The sequence below is a fragment of the Melospiza georgiana genome, chromosome 4 (genome assembly GCF_028018845.1).
Source record: "Melospiza georgiana isolate bMelGeo1 chromosome 4, bMelGeo1.pri, whole genome shotgun sequence".
Taxonomy (NCBI): Eukaryota; Metazoa; Chordata; class Aves; order Passeriformes; family Passerellidae; genus Melospiza; species Melospiza georgiana.
In genome coordinates this window covers 27,775,121-27,795,843 of record NC_080433.1, presented here as the reverse complement: position 1 = coordinate 27,795,843, position 20,723 = coordinate 27,775,121, and the positions used below count along the sequence as shown (strand labels likewise).

The following is a 20,723-nucleotide window of genomic DNA, read 5'->3' as shown; positions in this document are numbered from 1 at the left end:
CCACCGGCGCCCTCCGTGCCGCGGCCCGCAGAGCTGAGGGCGGCAGGACGCCTCCCCCCACCGGCCCTCCCCGTGACTCGCTTCCTTCGCCGGACGGGAACTGGGCGGAGTGAGCGGCCCTGGCCCCGCCAGCGGAGTCGTCCGGGCGTGCTCAGTGCCTGCAGAGTGCCGCGGCTGCCTCCGCGGGGACGGGACGGAGGGGGAGAGGGAGGGACGGACGGACAGACGGACGGACGCACGCAGCCGAGCCCCGCCGCCGGGGCGTGCCTGCGCTGCGCACCCCGCTCCTGCCAGGGCTCCGCCGCGCTGCAGCGCCAACATGCCCGCCGTCGACAAGCTCCTCCTGGAAGAGGCTCTGCAGGACAGCCCGCAGGTAGCGGCCGCTGCCGGGACAGCCCGTCCGTCCGTCGGTGTGACGCACCTGAGTGCTCGGTGCCGGCGGGTCTGGCTGGACCGGGGTGGGCTGAGAGCAGGCGAGAGCCGGGGAGAGGGGTGCCGAGGGCGGTGCGGGGGGGTGGCGCGGCCGGCCAGGAATTGGTCGGGGCGAGCTCGGCGGTCGGAGCCGTCGGGGAGCGGGGATGCGCTGAGAGGCGCGGGCGGCAGCCGTGCGGCCGCGGGGAAAGTCTGGTGTCCTGCGGGGCGTTCGTCGGGGGAAAAGCAGGCAGAATCTGCTCCTCGGCGTCCCCCAGCGCGAGGGACACTGCGCCCGTTCTCCTCACCGCCCTTAGTGAAACTGCTGTGGCTTTTTCCTCGTACCGTCCTGTCTGGGTGGTGCGCTTGATGGCTCTAAAGGTTGCCTGGAACAGCCGAGATGTGTCGGGGAAGGACAGGTGGGCTCGGTGCGCTGGCTTCCCCCGAAGGGAAAACGACACCTGTGCGCAGTGAGTCACCTTGCCCCGGTGGCAAAATAGGCTGGAGGAGTGTCACCACCAGCGTGCCTGATCCTCAAGGGCCGCAGTTCCCATATAGGAGCTTCCTTGAGGATAAGTGAGGCGGATACCACCGAAGATGACCTCCTTTGAAGGGGTGTGAGGAACGAAGAGAGGCGGTCGCTGCCCTTCCCTTTCCTTCCCGAGTGCGGGCAGGGGAGGATATTCCTCCTTTGGCCCCAGCGTCCCGTGCCCCGCCGCCGGGAGCCGCGATGTGCCGCAGCTGCACAGGGCACCCCTGGCACTGTGGAAGCCCCCCCGAGAGAACATGCCGTGTCTTGATGTGTTCAGGGGCTGGTTGAGTGGAAGAGAGAAGTAACAGGAAGGGGAAAGAATGGAAATTTCGCTGGGGGATGTGGAATGTGTTTTGGGGACAAAGCATGGTGTGGAACGAGATACAAAAGTAGTTGGTGAAGCAGGGAATAAACAAATGAGGGCAGGGTGGATCAGTATGGGTGCAGCTCCCAGGTAACACTGTGTTGTAATCCTAAGTCGTGTGCTGATGGATCAGGAGGAGGAATGATAAGGTAAGCTGTAGAGCAGATTGCTGCAAGGTGTTATAGAGTCTGTCATGAGACATTTTGGAGTAAAGATTGGAAATGCACTTGTCAGGACTTAGTGAGCTTTGGGTCTTAATTGACTCATTTTATCCTGGTTTTTTGGTAATTTCATGAAATCTCATTCTGGTAGGAAGAATTTCATCATCTGTTTGATGTGGCGTATTTGTAATCATCCTTAGGAATTTTAAACTCTGGGCTGGAAGAAGTGTTGAGTAATGTGATGTTACACCAAAGTCAGCCCTGCTTGGAGCAGAGGTTTGGACAAGGTGACCTACAGAGTTCCTTACCAGCCTGAGCTTTTCCATGTTCCACAGTTTACCAGAATGTACCAGATTCATTATGGGTAGTTAGTAACATTTTTAGGGTTAAACTACCCACTGTGTCCTAAAGCTGAAGAAATTGACATGCAGGAGAAATGAACTAATTTACCTCTTCAGTCAACACTTCCCTCAATGATAAAAAATATAACGCTGACTGAAAGCAACTGAACAATGCAATGAACGGAATTTGGAGGTCATCATTTTTCCTGTGTCCTGAAATGAAGGCTGTCAACGTCTCCTTTGCAATCACTGGAATACCAGGCAATGCATAAACCTGGGTATTGCCAGGATGTTTTATCCTGATTTGGTCATTGGTTTTTCTTCAAGATCTACAGCTTTTAGAGGGCGTGATGTTTAATTTTTATAATGTCCCAGTGTTGCTAAAATATATTATTGTCCTGCAAGGAAGAAGAAGCGGGTTTTTTCAATCTTTTATATTTTTATTACTTTTTTTCACTGGGGAGAGCTTTAGATTCACAAAATCAAGGCAAAAAGTTAATCTCTGTTCCACAGAAATAAGCAGCATAGCATTTTATAGGATCAGTTACTTCCGCAAGAAGGAGCCCGATTCTCTCCTCCTCTCTGCAGTTACAGTAGTGCAAAGGGATGGCGAAATGAGGATATAACCTCACTTCGCATAATCTGTGCGAAGTATGTGATTTACATGCAAGACCGAGGAGAATTAGGCAAAGTTATTTCTTCATCAGATTTCTGGAACTTGATTTATCTCTCCCCATCAGTACAGTACTTTTGTCTTGATTTGTCTCCAGACACTGGCTGAAACAAGCCATAAGAAGTGTCTTAATTTTGACATGTTTGGCTACAAAATACAGAAAAATTTATGTCAGCAGTCATGCTGAAATCAAGGGAAGTACTTACATGAAACTAGAAATTTTTTTTCCTGTCCTTGCAGAAGTTGAGACAATGTTGTGAATAATGGAGCCTCCTAAATGTTAACTTAATATTTGGATTACTGGTTTATTTCAGCAGAATTAGCTTCTATTCCAATATTTGTCAATACAGCAAGAAAGAAAATACGTACATGCTGGTATTTTGTTACAGTGATTTCATGTGATATTCTTAAATGTAAAAGTTTCCAAGAATAACTTCCAGACTGTCTGAATAATTTGTCATTTTATTATTTTTGAACAATGTGGTAATAACAGAGGCCAAGACTTTCAGAAGTTGGTTCCTGGAGCTGTTTTACCTCAAACCGTATTTAGACAAATGAAAAATCTGAATCTGCAAAAATTCAGTAAAATTCCTGGTTTTGGGAACCTTTTCCAGCAGGCAGAAGTGCGTGATTTGTAGCCTACTTCAGGCAATTTCTTTACAACCTTTGAATTTTGGCTTCAGATTTGGCTTGATAAACATTGTGTCAAGTTTTATAATTTTTGCTTTTCCCAGTTTTATTTTTTAACCATCTTTGTACCCTGTACTTTTTATGTGACATTGTAACACAAACCAGGTACCATTGTAACACAAATTGAGTACTGCATAGATACAAAATAGTTTGTTGACATTATTTTGCTTTACATCATTGAAGATAAAACATTTGAAACCAGATATTTTTAAAAATCAATATGTTTGCAGTTACTGAAATAATATGTTAATGTGGAAGACACTCAAAATCATGCCTCTGTCCTTACAGGGAAGTTCTGTACAAAGGTGCTTTAAACATTTGGGTTCGTGGTATAAATTTCATTGACTTGGACTTCTCTCCATTCTTTGGTTTTTATGTTCATTTAATTTGAGAACAATACTTTGTAATGCATATTCCCTTACATGCTAGGATCTCAAACTAGCTTCCCAAACTGCCAGCATCTCTCAGGTAGGGGTTGTTGTAGCAGCTCAGCACATCAGCCAAGTGAACTGTTGAGAGCTTTTAAAGCTGCTCATAGGAAGAAGGTTCTGAAAAGAACCCAAAGACTGACTCCCAGGTCATGTATTTTAACCACTGATCAGCACTAGTTTCTGACTTGGATACTTCTCAGCAGAGATGAAATCATAGTTAATCATAGGCCAGAATTCTTGAAGGATGCTGGTGTTGAGTTTTCCAGGATGAAGAAAGTCTGGGTAGAGAGTTTTGCAGAGAAGAAAAAATGCCTTGAAAAATGCACGTGCCTTCTGTCAAAGCAGTGGATTATCTTAAAACTTTGAAAACAAATTTCCCAAATTTGAATCAGGTACATTAGAGATTCCTGTAAGAGGGGGATAAATAAAGGCCTTGCTCTTTTACAGGACTGACATGTTTATGAAAGTATTGGAGTTTATGTGTGCCCCTCATGTAAGCAGATGAAGCTCATTAATATCATAGGGCTTAGCTGTACAGATGGAGAGACATTTCCAGTTAGCCTCTAGTAGATTTGATTTATCAAAGCTAAGACTGAGTATGGATCATGAGTTTGTTAAAGAGACAATCTTTCCTCTTTAATTACTGTAAAGATCTAGCAAATTTTAGAGCCCAGCATTATTCTGAAATATCTTTTTTATCCTATCTTGGGAGCTGTGTCAGCAACATAATTATTTATTCCTGACAATTCTGCCTGAACAAACCAAGGGAATTTCTGTCTTTTAAGATAACAAGTTCTTCCTTCCCCTTCCTGCTTGCTGGCTAGGATGAATTAGTAGAGTGAAGAAAGTACAGGGTATCTCTGAGTGGGTGTATCCTTGTGTGCCTCTTGGAGATGAACACTCAGTTGTTTGGTTCAGTGACATCAGCTTGCTTTGGCCAGGGCCCCTTAAGAGTTGCTCAGGACAGTGGGGAGTGAATAACAGAGTGTAAATTATCTCAGTGGAAAGGGGTGCTTTCAATGCAGTCTGACACTGGAGAAGTAAAATGAGCAAGCAGTGGTGTTTGACCCCCAGTCCTTAACAGGGTTTGAATTACTGTCATCAGGAAGATATCCAGGATTTTTTACATCCCTGATTATGGACTATTGGAAGGACTGTTAGTAGGAGCAAGAGCCTGGGAGTTGTGATGTGGCTCTAGCATTTTATTAGTTTGCATCCTTGTGCCTCAGTTTAACATCCCTAATAAAAGAACCTATTTCCACATGTTTAGAGATTCTGAATAAACAGAATCATGCAAGTCAAGGGCATATTATTTCTGATTGTTTTTTACTTTTTACTACCATCTCTTTGTAGTTGTTTGATTCTTTTTAATATTTCTGCTTAGGACTGAAAGCTTTGCTTTTTTTTTTTTTTATTGAAGACTCGTTCTTTGCTCAGTGTCTTTGAAGAAGATGCAGGAACCCTTACAGAATACACAAACCAGTTGCTTCAGGCAATGCAACGAGTCTATGGTGCCCAGGTAATTTTTCATTTGTATTTCTTTTGTTCTATCTGGAGTAGAAGATAAATTGCTACTATGATGCTGTTATTTACATTAGAGTTGCTAAGTGCATGTTTCTTATGTGGTTTAAGAGGAGTTGTGGGTGTTTATCATCTGATAGCTCAACCTCTTCCTGCCTTGATGCTCAGAAAAGTAGTATTCATTAAAAAAAAAAAAACGTTCTTTATTTTGTCTGCAAACAATTAATCAGAGTGAAACTGTGCTGTGTCCTTACCTTATGGTACATTGGGAGGCCAGCCTTGGCAAAATTGCTTGCCAAAATGCAGACACAATTCCCAGGTCTGCACACTGACTTTAGGCACCTAACTTTGATGCTGTGACTCACCTCATGGAGGGAACTGCCCATGTCCATTGATTATAGAGCAGATGTGCACTTTGGGTCATACTAAAGCCAAGTGCCTAGAGTAGTTGTGAAAGAAATGAGCAGGAGCAGAAAAAATAACATTTTCTAGAGTGTTTACATGATCTAGATGACTAAGTCCCTTTGAAAGTAAAACCTGTAAGAGAAATTGCATGCAGTGCTTTGGAAAATGTAAATCTGAGTGATTTTCAGTGAAGCTGATTCCCATGTGCATAAAATTAGGTGTTTCAAAATTCCATATCTGGGTCTTTAAAGACATACACAGTGTCTCATGGAAGTTTTGCAAGTATTTACGTAGGTTAAATTCCTGAGTTCACTAGAAACAACTTTTTTGTTCTTAAACCAGTAAATCAGAGCCCACTGAGAGATTAAGAGCTATGGGGTATTTTGAATTTACCTGAGGAGTGCCTGATCTCTACATTATTAGAAATCAGCTCAGCTGTAAGTCTTGCTATAAGCAAGATTTATGTCCATTTGATGGGATTGCTCTTTGGATGATGGATAGTTTGACCTGGAAGAACAATTTGCCCAGGATCTGGCTGCCTGCACCTGGAGGATCAAGCTTTGGAGAGCTTCACAGTCTCCACATCCTGGATGTTGTGCAAATGCAGAGCAGCCATAGATTTGTAGCACAGCTTAGGAAATTATGCAGGGCATGGCCAAGGGCTTGTGAGGTGGCATGAAATCAGCACTAAAAGTCAGGGATAGGCATTTTGGTGGAGTCACTGTGCTTTAAGAGTAACAAAGAGTGTGGGCATGTTGTGTGGTAGGAATCTGACAGCAAAGACTGGGTAGGATTGAAATGGATGAAGAAGGGAATCAGGAGATAAATCTGATTCCTAATGTCCCCCCTGAGGGCTTCATGTCCCTTTCCACCGCTGATGACATTTTAGGCTGGCATTTTAGGAAGTGGTTGCTCTATGTGATTCAAGAAAAAAAAGCGCTTTTTCTGCTTTTCTTTGCCTCTTCCTTTTCATCTTGGTTTTTAGCCTTCTCCATTTCTGTTTCACCACAATTACATTTCCTTTTTCTTCTCATTGTCTCAGTACATTTATCCATCACTATTTTGCAGTACTACTGAGTCTACTTCATTTTTCCAGCACTTTTTCACCACTTCTTTCCTGAACAGATGTAAGATGTACTTTAGTATGATGTAACTATTCAGTCACTTGTGACTATTTGATATAAAATCTGATTCTTTAAAATAGGTCTTTGGAGTTTGATGCAGTTTTGAGATGTAGAAATAGAAGGGTAATGCTGAATTGCCTACTAAACATAAAGTTAGTTATTGACAGTTAAGAAAAATGTATGTGGTATTTCTTGTCTGCCTAATCACGACTTGAGAGAAAAAGCACTTTTGTTGATATGTTATCTGGGCCTCAATAGCAATATTAAGAGATGTTACCAACCCTGTAAAAGCTGAGTATTGAGAAGCCACTTTCTGAATTTGCCTTTTTATTTTCATGACTTAAATTTTGACTCTGCAAAGTCAAATTTTCTCTTTGCAAAGTCATTGTCATCTCCTGCTCTGATTTCCATGTCTGTAAGGTAGGAATTACAGTTACTGATCTACTTTAAAGCAATGGCCATAAAATGACTGGAATCACAGTCAAGGCAGTCAGACAAAGCATCAGTGGATTGTACTAGTATCCAGTACTGAAAATTCTGGGTTTATGCCCCCTCAAAACACTTATGACAGTTTAAAAAAAATGTTAATTTTGTTTTCTTCCATAGTTTTTTTCTGAACTTTAACATTTCCCAGATGTTTTAACCATGTTTTCAACATTTTTTGGACTAGCTTACTAGAAATTTGGCGTTTCTTCTGATGAAAACTCTGATTTTCATGTTATTCAAGCCACTGTAGCTTGTGATCAAATAACAATAATTAATGGCTCTCAGGAGATTCAGTGCAGAGTCTCAGGGGAGTAGCAATTAGTACCAACTGCATGCTGTCTCTAGTTGTGTCAAAACACTGCTCTGTGTGGAGAGCCACACTAAATTTGTAAAGTGACAGCTCAAACTGCTTCAAGCACTTTGATCAGTGCATTTGAAAGGAGTGTGAAAAAGAAATTGTAAAAAAAAAACATTTAGGGAAATAGGAATCCTTTTAAACATCTTTTCAGACTTACGTGTGTTCAAGCAGGACTTTAAAAAGAGTGTGAGGAGGGATGTGCAACATCCTGTGTAGCAGTGGCTCTGCTGCCTGGGCCGCAGCTGGGTGATGCATGGATAGCAGATTGCCTTGGCTGCAAGGCCCTCAGTGCTTTACAAGCCTCTGGTTGCCCTGCAGGATGAGGACAGTGCTCTCACCTCCTGGGCACCCACACCACATGGGATCAGGTGCAAAAGAAGCTGTGATGCTACAAGGTAGATGCAGTGTGCGATGCCCTGATTAAGAAGTCACAGGACCCAAAAGTGGCACTAAGGGAGTGAGGTTGCCCTGATGCCCTGATTAAGGAGAAGTCACAGAACCCAAAATTAGCACTGGAGCAGTAGGGCTTGTTGATCTGGCAAACCAATGTGATTAAATACAGTGAAGCATTTTTATATTCGTCAAATAAACCACACCTGTGTGAGTACATACTTCCTTCTGTACATCTCCCAGCTGTGCTGTAGTACTCTGGAATAGTTACCACAGTAGTTGTCTTATACAGGAGATCTTCCTTACAGAGTTTATTCTTGTAGTGCTTCCTTCTTTTGTGCAAGCCCTGATGTTGCATCTGGCATTCTGCTGATTTCTGTGAATATTGTGTTTGTCAGTCTGGATATTTTATTACCTGAGCAATATTATAATGCAGCAGCAAGCAAGGACTGTTAGAAAATTTAATTTGCTGAATTTACAATGCTGAGGTTCTTGTAATAGTGTATGAGCAAAGTGTGCCCAGTTTACCTTCCTGACCACTGTCATAGTAAATTGTTTTCAGAGCTTTGCTGTCATTTCCAGTTCTCCATCATGCTCTAGAAATGGCTGAGCAGGGAATCTTCACTTGAAGCAAAATGCCTTTAGGAAACTTAGGAGACTCTCGCATGTCTGCTGACTATTAGAAGAGATAAATAGTTGGGCAGGCGAGAGGAGAGTAAGATGCATTCTTTTGTCATTGTTAAGATATTTCATCTCACGAGTCCTGACTAGACCTGTCTAGATACAGGGGCAATGATGTCAGGAGTACAAAGAAACAAATGTATTTATCAATATATCTGGAGAGGGAACAGCATGGGAATTGTGAAGCATGATCTTGTTCAGCATCTCTGTGAGCAGTTGTCTTGTGATTCCAGAGGCACACAGGCAAAGCAGCAACAACTGCTGTAGCTCACTGCCTTTTTACATCCAGACTCTTACAGAAACTTTTGACAATTATGGAACAGTCTTGTTTTATAGGTACTATGTTATGGGTGTCAGGACAGCTTGAATCTGTCAAGCTATTTTTAAAGTAGTGCTTTATAAATGTTACTTCTCTCTGTAAATTCATGATTCTTCATGTCTGCATTTTTCAACAGTGCTGCTTGTTTGCTTTTCCTGTGTATTGCCTTCAGGAGGCTGTAACTCAGTAGTTGGGTGTCAGGCTCTTTAGACTTTGCGTGGACTTCCGTATTGATTATGTTGCATAGCTAACCCCAAGTGCTGAGAGTTCTTGCTTATTTAGCAAGTAAGCACTGATACAGCTTTTCTTTTAATGGTTTTCTTTTCATGTCTAAGGGAACATTTGTGTTGGCTTTTCAAATTATAAGACCTTTTTTTTTCCTAAAACGTTTTGATGGAATAAAAATTAAGTTAGCATTTTATAAACTTCTATTTTGACATAGAGAGGCTTCAACAGAGTGTTAGAATGGGACAAACATTTGCAATAAACGACAGTGGTCATCACTGACTTCTGTGAAATACTGTGTGTGTTATTATTCCATACTTGCAAGTTTGCATCATACCTCTTTACCTTCCTGAGGCTTATTCACCATATATTGCTGACAGAGATAAGCAGAAGATTACTACATGAGAACTAACGTATTTAATAATATTACAATTATTTGTAATGCCATTACAAAGGCATGGGAGTTGGGTTTAGTGCTGCCTATAAAGTCAGAGTTGTCACCATGCCTGGAAGCAGGTTAACATTGTGCCAAGGAGGATCTGGGGATCTGAGGCAGCATGAATGTATAGATATTCTGCTGATAGTAATTGTTTTGACAGAAGAAGTTCTTTTTGTACTGAACTAACCATCCTGTAGCTGCTTTTGGTGTTTTTCAGCAGAGCTTTGACTGGTTGCTTCTGTTCCTTGGAGCTACTGGATGATTCTTTGCTGAACTGTTCCCATTTGTTAGGATAGGATGCCATGCTGTGAATCACCACAAGGGCAAGCCATATGTTAGCCTGATCTTGTAAAATGCTGCACAGCCTGAGCCCCCTGGTGATGCTTAGCTTCTGCAGCCCTGGGTTCATGTTTCCAAGCCATTTAATATGCAAACCTAAGCCTGTGGGTCTGTGCCATTTGCTAGATTGCTGGCTAATTCTGTTTTTTAGGAAGGTAAGCATATGTAAAGGGAGCTGTGTAAAACTGTTGTATCAAGACCCAGTTCTTTCTGTGCGGTGCCTGATTTTGAAGGTAAATGTGTTGCCTGGTTCTGAAGGGGTGGACAGGCTGGAACTACCTCCTGGGTCTTCCACTTAAATCACATACCTGGATCTTCTTTCTCTTTGATGAGGCATTAAGTTTTTCCACATGTAAGCCAAAATTTATTATGTGTTATTCTGGACATACAGAGTCCATGGATAAATATGCTTGTTTATATGAAGCAGCCTTTGGCAGTTCTGTGTTACATTACTTGTAGTTTTAAAAATGCCAACTGTAGCTGTAATAGGAAAGTTGCTTTGCAGAAAGCTTCTTGGAACTGGATGTGCTGGAATAGTTCTGTGTCTTTGGAAGTTAATTTATAGGTTGACTTTATCTTTTACATGCCCTCAGATCTGTTGTCTGTTAGACAACTGTCTAGAGAAATATCTTTGGATTTCAGCAGATTAGTCCTCAGAGTTTATTTTGGAAAAATACAGAGATCCTAAAAATGGATGGACTGCCTCACTGGAAAATTGTAAATGGCATGGATATTTTATTACAGAAGTTAGAGAAAAATCAGTGTCTTCTGATGATACGAACAGCTTAGTGAATACAAGTGATAATGAAGAAGGTGGAATCAACCTGATGTCTTTACTCTGGGCACTAGCTTAGAAAGTAAGACAGACTTTGTTTTTTCCCACTGACTTATTTGAAGGCTGGGTCAGGTATTGAAGTAACTTGAAAATTAAACAATATTTTTTATACTAGCTGTTTTTCGTTTCTGGTAGATTAATGCTAGAATCAAGACCTGCTTTTGTTACCTTATCCATTTGAACTGGACTTAGAGAAATTTATTCGTAGGGCTATCATGCAAGCCAGGTTTAGAGAAAAGTGGAAAAAAAAGTCAGCACATCTGTAATCACTACTGATTTAATTATACTTATTTATGTATGTTTTTTTATTCCTTCTGCTATGTTTTTTTTACATTAATGCTGCAGAGATGTCTTACCTGTTAAGCAAAACGATCTAGTGCAAATGGATTTATTTGCAAGGCCCAGTACTAGTTATGTTTCCCTTCCTTTTAGAAGGCTTCAATTTCTGTTCAGGACTTTTTTTTTTTTTGAGTTTTTGCATGATATATCATCTCATTGATAGCTGTCCTACTCCATAAATGTGGGGTGAATTCTGAAATGTCAAGATAATATGGAGGAGACGTGGAATCAGGAAGGTATTGTAGTTTTTCTTTTGCAGTGATGTATTGCATTGCAGCCACTTCAGGACAAAGGAAATCAATGTTGCTGTATCCATGGGAAAATGCCTTTGAAATAGATTAAAACCTGTTAAAATAATTTGCCTGGATTTAGTGGATCTATCAACTGAAGCAATGCAAATAACTTCTAAGTCTTGAAACTGAATGGCAGCAGGGTAAGGGGAGGGGAAAAGGCTGATTAGGAAGAAATGGGAGGAGGATTAAACTAAACTTTCCCAGATTAGTGTGCTTAGCAATGCAGTATTACCACTAGGTCAGCAGAGCATTTTGCTTGCTTCTTGTTCCTTGTGCAGTGGAGTGTGTTTCAGCTTGCTAGCTTAATTTGATTTGTTTACAGTTTTTGGGCATGTGCCTGTTTTGTTTTGGTTTTTGTTTGGGATTTTTCCCCAAAATGATACAATGAATGATTTTATACCTCTAATGGGAACTAAGTCTGGCAGGTGTTAGGAGGGAGGATGAAGGACCCAGGATTAATTTTTCCACATGGGTAGGGATTGAGTAACAAGTCTGTGGTGCTCTGACACAAAGAACTGAGCCAATAAATGAAAAATGTGACCAGCTGGCAGCAGTGGGTTGTGAGCAGTGGATTGTGAACTGTTGTTCCCAGATCAGCCTAAAATCCCAGAGTAAGTTTTGTGTCAGGCACACCTCTCAGTTTGTTCTGTATCTGGAATAGTAGGCTACGAATGTCTGCTTGGGGTCTGTAATTAACTGTTGTCACCTGGTTGTGTACTTGGTAAGGTGTTGTTCATTTACACCCCTTTGAGATCCTCAGAGTTGCTGTGTTCTCCCATTATCCTGTCACATACTGGAGATCACTCCTGGGGAGTGGTGATCCCTGGAAGATGCTTATTCCACACACCTCTTTGCACTGCCCATCTTCAAACTGCCCCACACAGATGAGTAGTGATGCCCTTTGAATATTAAGTGAGGTAATTGAGGATTGAGTCTAAAAACCAAACTGGTAGGCTTTGTGGATGGTGAACACAAAAGAACAGGATGTCTTTGGCCAGGGTTTTTTGGGGTTGGGGATTTTGTTTGTTTGTATTAGCCCATTATTCTGAAGCTTCTTTTAGTGTTAGCAAATTTAGGCCAGAAGCATGTCTTTTCCAGATTCAGAGCAGATCACAAAACTGCAGACTTCGCAGGAATAAGTAAATTGAAACAAATGGCAAAAAGAGGCATGTTTCTGATACTTGGTTTATTTCAAAAGATTTCTCTCACCCTGATCCAGCTGTACAACTTACAGGTGGCATCACAGTTGCTGTATGAGGACTTAGAGCTGGGTAGGAACTGCAAGAAGACTGTCTTTGAGATTGTGTTTATGAAAAAGATGCCAGGTCTGCGAACTTCTGATTTTTTTTTTGTAATGTCAATTTCCTCCCACATGCACACAAACAAACCCTTTTAATGTCTTCTGTATACTTGCAGGGAGTCCTGTCCTCCCTGACATAAGTTCATTGCTTGCTAGCTCCCACTTGGAAGGTGGCAAAGTCTCTCTGGTATTCTTACTGCTTGGGGACAGATAATTAAGGCTCATTCCTATCCATGTCTGAGCCCTTAACAGGGTTTATTTTTTATTATAAGGCAGAACATCCTTTTCTGTCCTGTAGCTTGGGAAATACTTGAATGCCAAGTGTTTGTGTAAAGCTTTTTCATTGTCAAAACTACGTAATCTATAAAAACTCCTGCAAATCTTAAAGGAACCATTGGCATTATTGTTGTCTGAAAGTGTGCTTATTACTAATTGGGCTGAAACAAGAAATAAGACTAATCTGTCACTGTGAAGTGAGAATAGTCATGGGATGTGCATGACCTGAGCATGGGCCCACATTATCTCAGCTTTGAACTCCTGTTGATGTAGGGGTATAGAATATAAAGATAGTGAAGAAAGTAATCTTACCGCTAAGGAGTTGCAGCTGGGCCAATTATCAAAGATTAGGAACAGGCCTGACTTTAACAGGCCACAGCTGTAACCAGTGAGAAGAAGATGCTATAAAAGAGCGAGATGGGCCCTTGAGAGGGGAGCTGGAGTCAGTTGGCTGCTTTGTGAAGAAGAGTCAGTGCTCTGAGGAGCTGTCCATGAGAACTACCAAGAAGGCACGAAACTTTTGCGATATGGAGACAGCAGTATGGAACCCCTACAATAAGATGACAACATGTTAATACCTTTTAAGTCTCTGCTGTGCCATCTCCTCCTGCCTGGGAGTGTTATCATCATGCTGTTTTAAGATGGTCAAAATTAACTCATTCAGCTTTTCCTGTCCTGTGTTCATATGCAGCTGCTGGTACATAGGCTGTGGCTGGTTTGGTTTTGCTTTTTTTATTTTTCCCCTGAGCACTTGAGCACACTTTAAGGCTGACTCAATGTTGGGCCCTGCTGCCCTATAGACCCCTGTTCCTGGTGTGTCGAGGGGGAGCAGAAGTACTAGGCTGTAATGCAATATGTGATAGGTGGCAGCAGGCCAAAGCAAAGGGTGTTTCTGGGTCTCTGGCCCAGATAATTCACTGTGCTGGGCTCTGCTTGCTCAGGATGATAAGGGACAATAAGAGAGCATGCAAGTTCTGTCCCAGTTTTAATGGTTTGCTGTATCAGCCCTAGTAAAAAGGGTTCTATTAAAGCAGTTCAGAGATCTGTTCCTAGTTTTACAAACTCTCTATGGCCTTATATATTTGGAGACAGGAATAGTTTGTTAAGGTTTAAAATTAAGTTTAAAGTTACTAGTTCTCTGCCTTTCTGAGGATGAGAAGGATCTGATAGGGATTAAGATGGGTGTCAGTTACCCCCTTCTCTTTTTTCTTTTATTCTTGTTGTAAGTCCTTGTTAACAAATCAGGGACAGAGCACTTGATACGCTAGTGTTAGGAATACATTGATTAAAGATTGACATATCCAAGTGCTTGTCTGGTTTTTCCAGCTGTCAAGTAAAATTATACAACTTCCCTACAAATCTTACCTGACATAAGCACATCTTAAGTGTGTGTGTATTTTCAGGAAAAGACAGATGTGCTGGTTTGTGCTCTTGTAGCCACTTAAAGTGCTGTAATTACATTGGTACATTCCCTGAGTGTGAATGCAGTGTGAGGCACACCTTCTGTTTCTCTTTATTGATGTAGGTTTTGGGGAGAGATGATTAACCAGTATGAAACATTCATTTGCTGGTATGGCAGCCTATGTCTTTGATGTTGTTCTAGTTTTGTTATATTCTTGTGATGGGGGAAACCCAAGCCTGAAACCAAATCCCCAAACATTAGCTCTATTCAAAGTAGTTAAACTGTAGATCTGAAGCATGTCCCTCTTACTGCGGCTTCTCTGTCGTCATGGTTTAAGCCCAGCTGGAAATTCTACCAGCCCCATTTGTGGGGCTTGCCCAACCCCATTTCTGTTTGCCTCACTCCAGTGGAATGTGGAGGACAATCAAAGTAAAACTTGTATTTTGAGATAAAGGAAGTTTAATAATGGAAAATAAAGTAAAATACAATAATAATGGTAACTTATGATAACAATAATAAAAAGGGGAAAAATTGTGATGTGCATTGCAGCTGTTCACCTCCCACTAACTGATGCCAGAGCTCTCTTCCTGAACCCCGACTGGCCTCCCTTTAGGGTACTTGCCCCAGTTTATTTACTGGGCCTGATGTTCTGTGGTGTGGAGTATCCCTTTGGTCCTTTTGGGTTGTCTGGCCCAGCTGTACTTCCTCCCAGTTTCTTTGCATGCCTTCTCACTGACCAAGTGTGGGACAAGGAAAAAAAATCCTTTACTTAGGATGAACACAACTTCACAAAAATCCAAAACATAAGTGTGTTTTCTGCACTATTATTAATCTGAATCCAAAACACAGCACTGTAACAGCTGCTGAGAAGAAATTAACTCTGTCTTAACTGAAAGCAGGACATCTGTGCAGGTATTTTGGGACTAGCTGTTTGCACCTAGCTGAATGATGGTGTAAGTAGTTTCAGATTCAGTCAAGAAGTTCCTAACAAAGTAGTGGTAACAGCGGCACTGAGCACCTTTCATTATTTCTATTAACATGTCATTTTTGTTTGTAGAATGAAATGTGTCTTGCCACACAACAGCTTTCAAAGCAGCTCCTTGCCTATGAAAAGCAGGTATGTTCAGCACATGACTTTGATTTTTTTTTTCTGCCTCAGCACTTGTGAAGAAATCTGTAAACTGTAAACCAGCACTTTTCTGGAAGTGCTCAGGGCATTTGCTTTACTTGGTATCATGTGAAGGCAGTTGTGAATTTCCCCAGGATGTTCAAGGAGTTGGGTCATTTCTGAGAATCTTAAGAAAAGAACCGGATTAGAAAAAACCCAAAAGGGTACAAAATCCAAGTTAATAAATTTATGAAGATACAAGTCATTTTGTTCCAGTTCTATGAGTTTAAAATGAGTATAATAAGAATTAAGTGTTGTCCAAAATTAATTCATTTAACACAAGAAGAGCAGAGTAAAATTATGTATATTAATGAGCTTCTGTTTTTACATTTATTTTTAGTATTTGTTGCATTTTGTAGAAATATTCATTAGATTTGCAGTAAAACAAGCATTGTATTTTATATTCGTCTTTAAATAAAGTTATCAACCAAATGTGTTTTTCTATTTCCAGCATTTTGCCTTAGGTAAAGGAGATGAAGAAGTGATATCCACCCTCCATTATTTTTCAAAAGTTGTGGATGAGGTAATTTGAATTGCTAATATTCTCTTTTTACAATACAGAATATTAGTGGTTTTTCTTTGGGTCTCTCCTTTTGATTCAGAGCCTTCCCACTGAAGGCTAGATTTAGAGAGTTTAATTTTGGGTAAAGATATTTGAAACCACCCTTCCATAATGGTTAGAGCTGTTTCTGTGGCTTCCTCCCATATTCTGTCCTCAGAACAAGGCTGAATTTCCGAGGGGAACCTAGAGAATAAAACAGGATGTTCCATCTAGGCTAGGGCTATCTTTTCTATAATTCCATATTAAAATGACACATTTCTAAGTTTTAAACACTGCAGTTTGAACCAAAACTTGCTAGATGTGGATGCAGGGCAGCTGTGAATTGGTAAAGTTGCAATTTAGTTGCTATGAGATCATGCAGAATCCAGAGAAGTTTAGGGAAGGCTGCAGTACTGTGAGATGAAGACAGTGAATCTGTGTGCACTGAATACTCCCATGCCCTGGAGGTTTTTGCTAAGTACTGGAAGTGTTTGTAAATGCTTTTGTTAGACCTGCCCATGTAACATTTCAGTATGGCCTTGGTATCTAGGTCCTTCTTGCTTAGGTTTTGTCAAATCACTCTCTCTGCTTTGAGCAGTGCTGTGCCATCAGAAATGTCTGTTCTTGTTGGTCTACTTCCAACTTTGATTAAGAAGGCAAAAGGCTGTACTGAGGTCTGCTGTTTGGGAGAGGAGAGAAGGTTGTGGGAAAAAAGTAAGTTAAAAATTTTAGAGCCCATGAATAACTCTGAGGATGTATTGAGAGAAATGCCAAAGGTTTACTTTTTTCTTAGGCTTTTCTTTTTGCATGTGTGTTCTCAGGATGCTTAAAAGTAGCATTTGTTATCACAAGTCTTGCAATTGCTTATGTGCCTCCAAATAGATCAAAACAAGAAGTTTATCCTTCCCAGGTTCAAGAGAACGGTGCCATTTGAGGGCAGAAAGCTGAAAGTTGCTGCTCAGTTCTGTCAGTCACATTTTCCCTCATGAGAACATGCTCCATTCCTTGGCCTCCTTTTCTGTGTGTTAGCTTCCCCTTGTGCCTGTTTTAGTTGTCTGTTCTATCAGCATTGAATTGTATTGCCTCATGGGAGATCCTCAGTTCACCCTTACCTGCAAGAGGCTGCCTGGAGGTATCCAGGACACTGAGCAAACAGGCAGGATATCACCGCAAGGTGTTGCACCCTCCTGGTGCTCCAGCAGTGTGACTGATAGCTGTCCTACCTGCTCCCATCTCATATTCCTACCAGGCCAGTGTTGACATGAGAACCTTGCCTGCCTTCATCCTAAATGGTGCCACGTGGGTGCTTTAAAACAGCTGTTTGCTGAAGTTTAGAAACACAAAACCAACAATGGGCAACTGCTGTCAAGGTAAAATACTTGAATGGGATCTTGCGTTGCAGTTGCCACCTGTTGTGATTGCGTCCTGGTTAGTCCTTGTTCATGGAAAGACGCTGTAGTTGTGGTGGTGGGACTGTAACTCCATGGCATTGAGACTTAACTAAAACAGGTCAATAAAGGATAATTACAGTTTAAATCATGTTGTGGTTAAGCATTAGAATTAATGGTCAAGTGAATTGCCCTAATCCTTCATGCGGGAACTGAGAAGTTCTTGGATCCTTGAGAAATACCAGGCAGGAATGAAACATTTAGGGAGAGCATCCCCATCTGACTTAGATACCATGAGAAGTGTATTTCAAGTATTGAAGTACATTATATCCACTGGACACAAATGGCAGGTGTGTTTTGATGTTCTCTGTGGTTTGGGTTTTTTATGTACATTGTGTCTCAGAACAATTCTCTGTTTCAGCTCAATATTCTTCATTCTGAACTGGCAAAACAGCTTGCAGATACAATGGTTCTCCCAATAATACAATTTCGAGAAAAAGATCTCACAGGTAAATTTTATTCTAAGTTTCAATTTTCCTTATATGCTCCTTCTTGTTTATTTCATCACAAACTGAGACATAATGTTTTACTCAGACAAAAGCAGTTCAAGTTCAAGTTTTATGCGCCATATGGTGCAAGTTTAAAAATACACAGCTTTATTCTTTGTTGGGTCACTGTGTTTTTATACTAATGTAATTTCACTGAAGTCACTGATGTTGTAATTGCCATAAGGGAAATTTAGCAGTAAATTGGGCTTGCAAACAGTATTTATTCCACTTCAGAAGTTTGGGGCTGTTTGACAAGCACAAGCAAGAATGTTGTTTTAACTTCAGAGAATAGTATATTCCCTCCTTTTTAAGGAATCAGTCCTCTTTAAATTTTTGCCATGCAAGGGTAATTCCATGCAAGTTACCTGATTTCACAAATTTGGGATTTCATTACTTAAACAGCAAGGCAGTAACACAAACATTTTATGTAATTACAGAAGAAAAAAAACTCATATGCAAGGTCAAGGGCAGTCTTACTTATGCAACAGAAATCTGACTTTTTGCAGCAGCATTTCTTTTCTTCTCTTTTTTTCTTTCTTCTCTTCTTTTCTTTCTTCCCCCCTCTTCTTCCTTCCCACTACTTATTTCACTTTTTGCAGTCCCACTTATGTCCTTCTTGTAGACATCATTTTGTTGTGAGACAAAATGACTACAGCAAAACATTGGCTGGTTTAAGTTCGTTATAGGCTCTGATTGGAAATTGTGAGGACATCTAGGTGTCTATGTTAACAATATGTTGTTTATCATATACTGTCAAATATAAAGAAGAATTTGGATGGTAAGATGTTGATGGGATAAACATTTCCTCACCTCTTTCATGTGGCCTCAGAGATAGTAATTCTTTTTCCATATTTATTGTTTCTTCCCTCTTGTTCATTAAAAAAAATATGAAAACACATATGAAGCCTGCAACCACAGCTTCAGCTGCTGCATGACAAAAACAAAAAGTTTCTTCAGCTTCCTTGGATGTCTATTTTTTTTTTTAAATTCTATCCACTTTTTCTGATGCAGTTTGTAGAACAGCATTTTTGTTAGAGACCTGGCTGCATTGGAATTTCATAGAGGGATTAAACAAGGAAGCCAGAAAGAATAACTGTGTTATTGTTTTTACTTTTCATCTTGTTAAATCTATATTGAATATTGTAGAAACCTCTAAATACAAGTTAGTTACAAATGGAAAAATCTTCTGTCTTTTCTTCATCTGAGTCATAATGAAGCATTCTGGGAAAAAAAAAAAGGTGGAGTGAAACGGATTAATGAGTAGGATGTTAAAAATAATCAGAGACCATGATGACATCCTACAGTTTCCCCTTGGTATTTTCACAGTTGCATAATGTCTGTTCTTGTAAATGTGCTTTCTTTGTAGCTTTTTGAGAGAGTTTTTGCCAGTTGCAGAATATGTTGGTGAGGATAGTAAGAGTAGCTTGTGCCTGACACTTGTGAAGTTACATTGTCTGTTCAGTCTGTCTTCTCTCTACCTGTATCAGAATCTCATGGTCAGTATTTGTAATGCAAGCATCATTACACCAGCAGTCAGGTGTGTTGTATACAGATTTATTTTCACAGAGCAGCTTAGCAAAAATGTTCCACACTGAGGGAGATTCATGTACAGGAAAAAGGCTTTACTTCATACATCCGTGTGTCTTAAATTTCCAGTATCACATAAGCACTGTCAGGTTGTTCAGAACTGCTGATCTTGCATGATAGTGGTGGGCCTTTAGTCAGAATAAACATACTGAAATGGTGCTTTTTTGGACAAATGACACTGGCAGATAAGGCATCTTTCTTGGAGTGACAACTTGCTCAATAAAATAAACTCACTCCACCCTTAATTATTCATTCCTCTAGCAGCTGATCTGGTTTAGCATTTTCAAGACAGGCACAATGTATACGTCTCTGCTGTGGAAGGGCTGGAGTGACTTGGACAGTAAATATGGCATAAATGGTCTAAGTTGTACAAAGCGTTCACAGCTGGTTTTACTTTGAATATTTGATTTCTCTTTTCCAGAAGTAAGCACACTGAAGGATCTCTTTGGCCTTGCTAGCAATGGTATGTGTCGCTGTTTTGTTTCTATTCATGTGCAGCTGCTAGAGCAAAGAAGACATGTTGAATCCGTGCACATACACATATCACATTTCTAAAAAAAAATTATATTCCTTGTCTACAGAACATGACGTGTCCATGGCAAAATATAGCAGGTTACCGAAAAGGAAAGAAAATGAAAAGGTAACAAATGTGAAAGGGAAAATAGAATGTTTTCATCAGCCATTCTGTCTGCATCCTTGTTCATTGTGAACTTCGGATAGTTCATTGCTTAAATTCACAGTAGCTCAAGAATACTTGTGATTTTGTTTCCAAGCAGACACAAAGCTTTTAAACATCAACTCAGCACTCATACCTGTTTTCGCCAAGTTAGGCAAGTGGTGAAATATTGTGCTCAACTAGAGCCTTTCAGATCCATGGGAGCTTTTCAGATAGAAGCAATCCAAGTGACTATAAATAGCTTTGTATAGGCCTAGAGTTGTACAGCTGAGGTGGTGATGCAGTACCACTGAGCACAATTCATTGTGAACTGCCATGAAGCCTTGTGTCTGCTGTTCCTAAAGCATTGCATTTCTTTGCATGTACCTTCCTGTTTAATTACTCTGTATGGCCTGTCATTCCACTCAACAGTGCACATAACTCTCTTGGTAGGACTGTTCTACATTCCTCCTTCTTTGCCCCCTGGACTGCTATTCTAAA

At 40.8% G+C, this 20,723-nt stretch overlaps 1 protein-coding gene across 1 annotated transcript in view; it reads left to right on the top strand.

The window, feature by feature from the left end:
* Positions 1–229: 229 nt before the first annotated feature.
* The window catches only part of APPL2 (adaptor protein, phosphotyrosine interacting with PH domain and leucine zipper 2), a 33,516-nt gene continuing 13,022 nt past the window's right edge, over positions 230–20,723 (top strand). Inside the window, exons 1-7 of the mRNA XM_058021895.1 lie at positions 230–373; positions 5,024–5,122; positions 15,393–15,452; positions 15,955–16,026; positions 17,854–17,941; positions 19,989–20,030; positions 20,149–20,207. Of these exons, the coding sequence (XP_057877878.1) occupies positions 320–373; positions 5,024–5,122; positions 15,393–15,452; positions 15,955–16,026; positions 17,854–17,941; positions 19,989–20,030; positions 20,149–20,207 (474 nt within the window). The 5' untranslated portion in view covers positions 230–319. The remainder of the gene's footprint in view (positions 374–5,023; positions 5,123–15,392; positions 15,453–15,954; positions 16,027–17,853; positions 17,942–19,988; positions 20,031–20,148; positions 20,208–20,723) is intronic.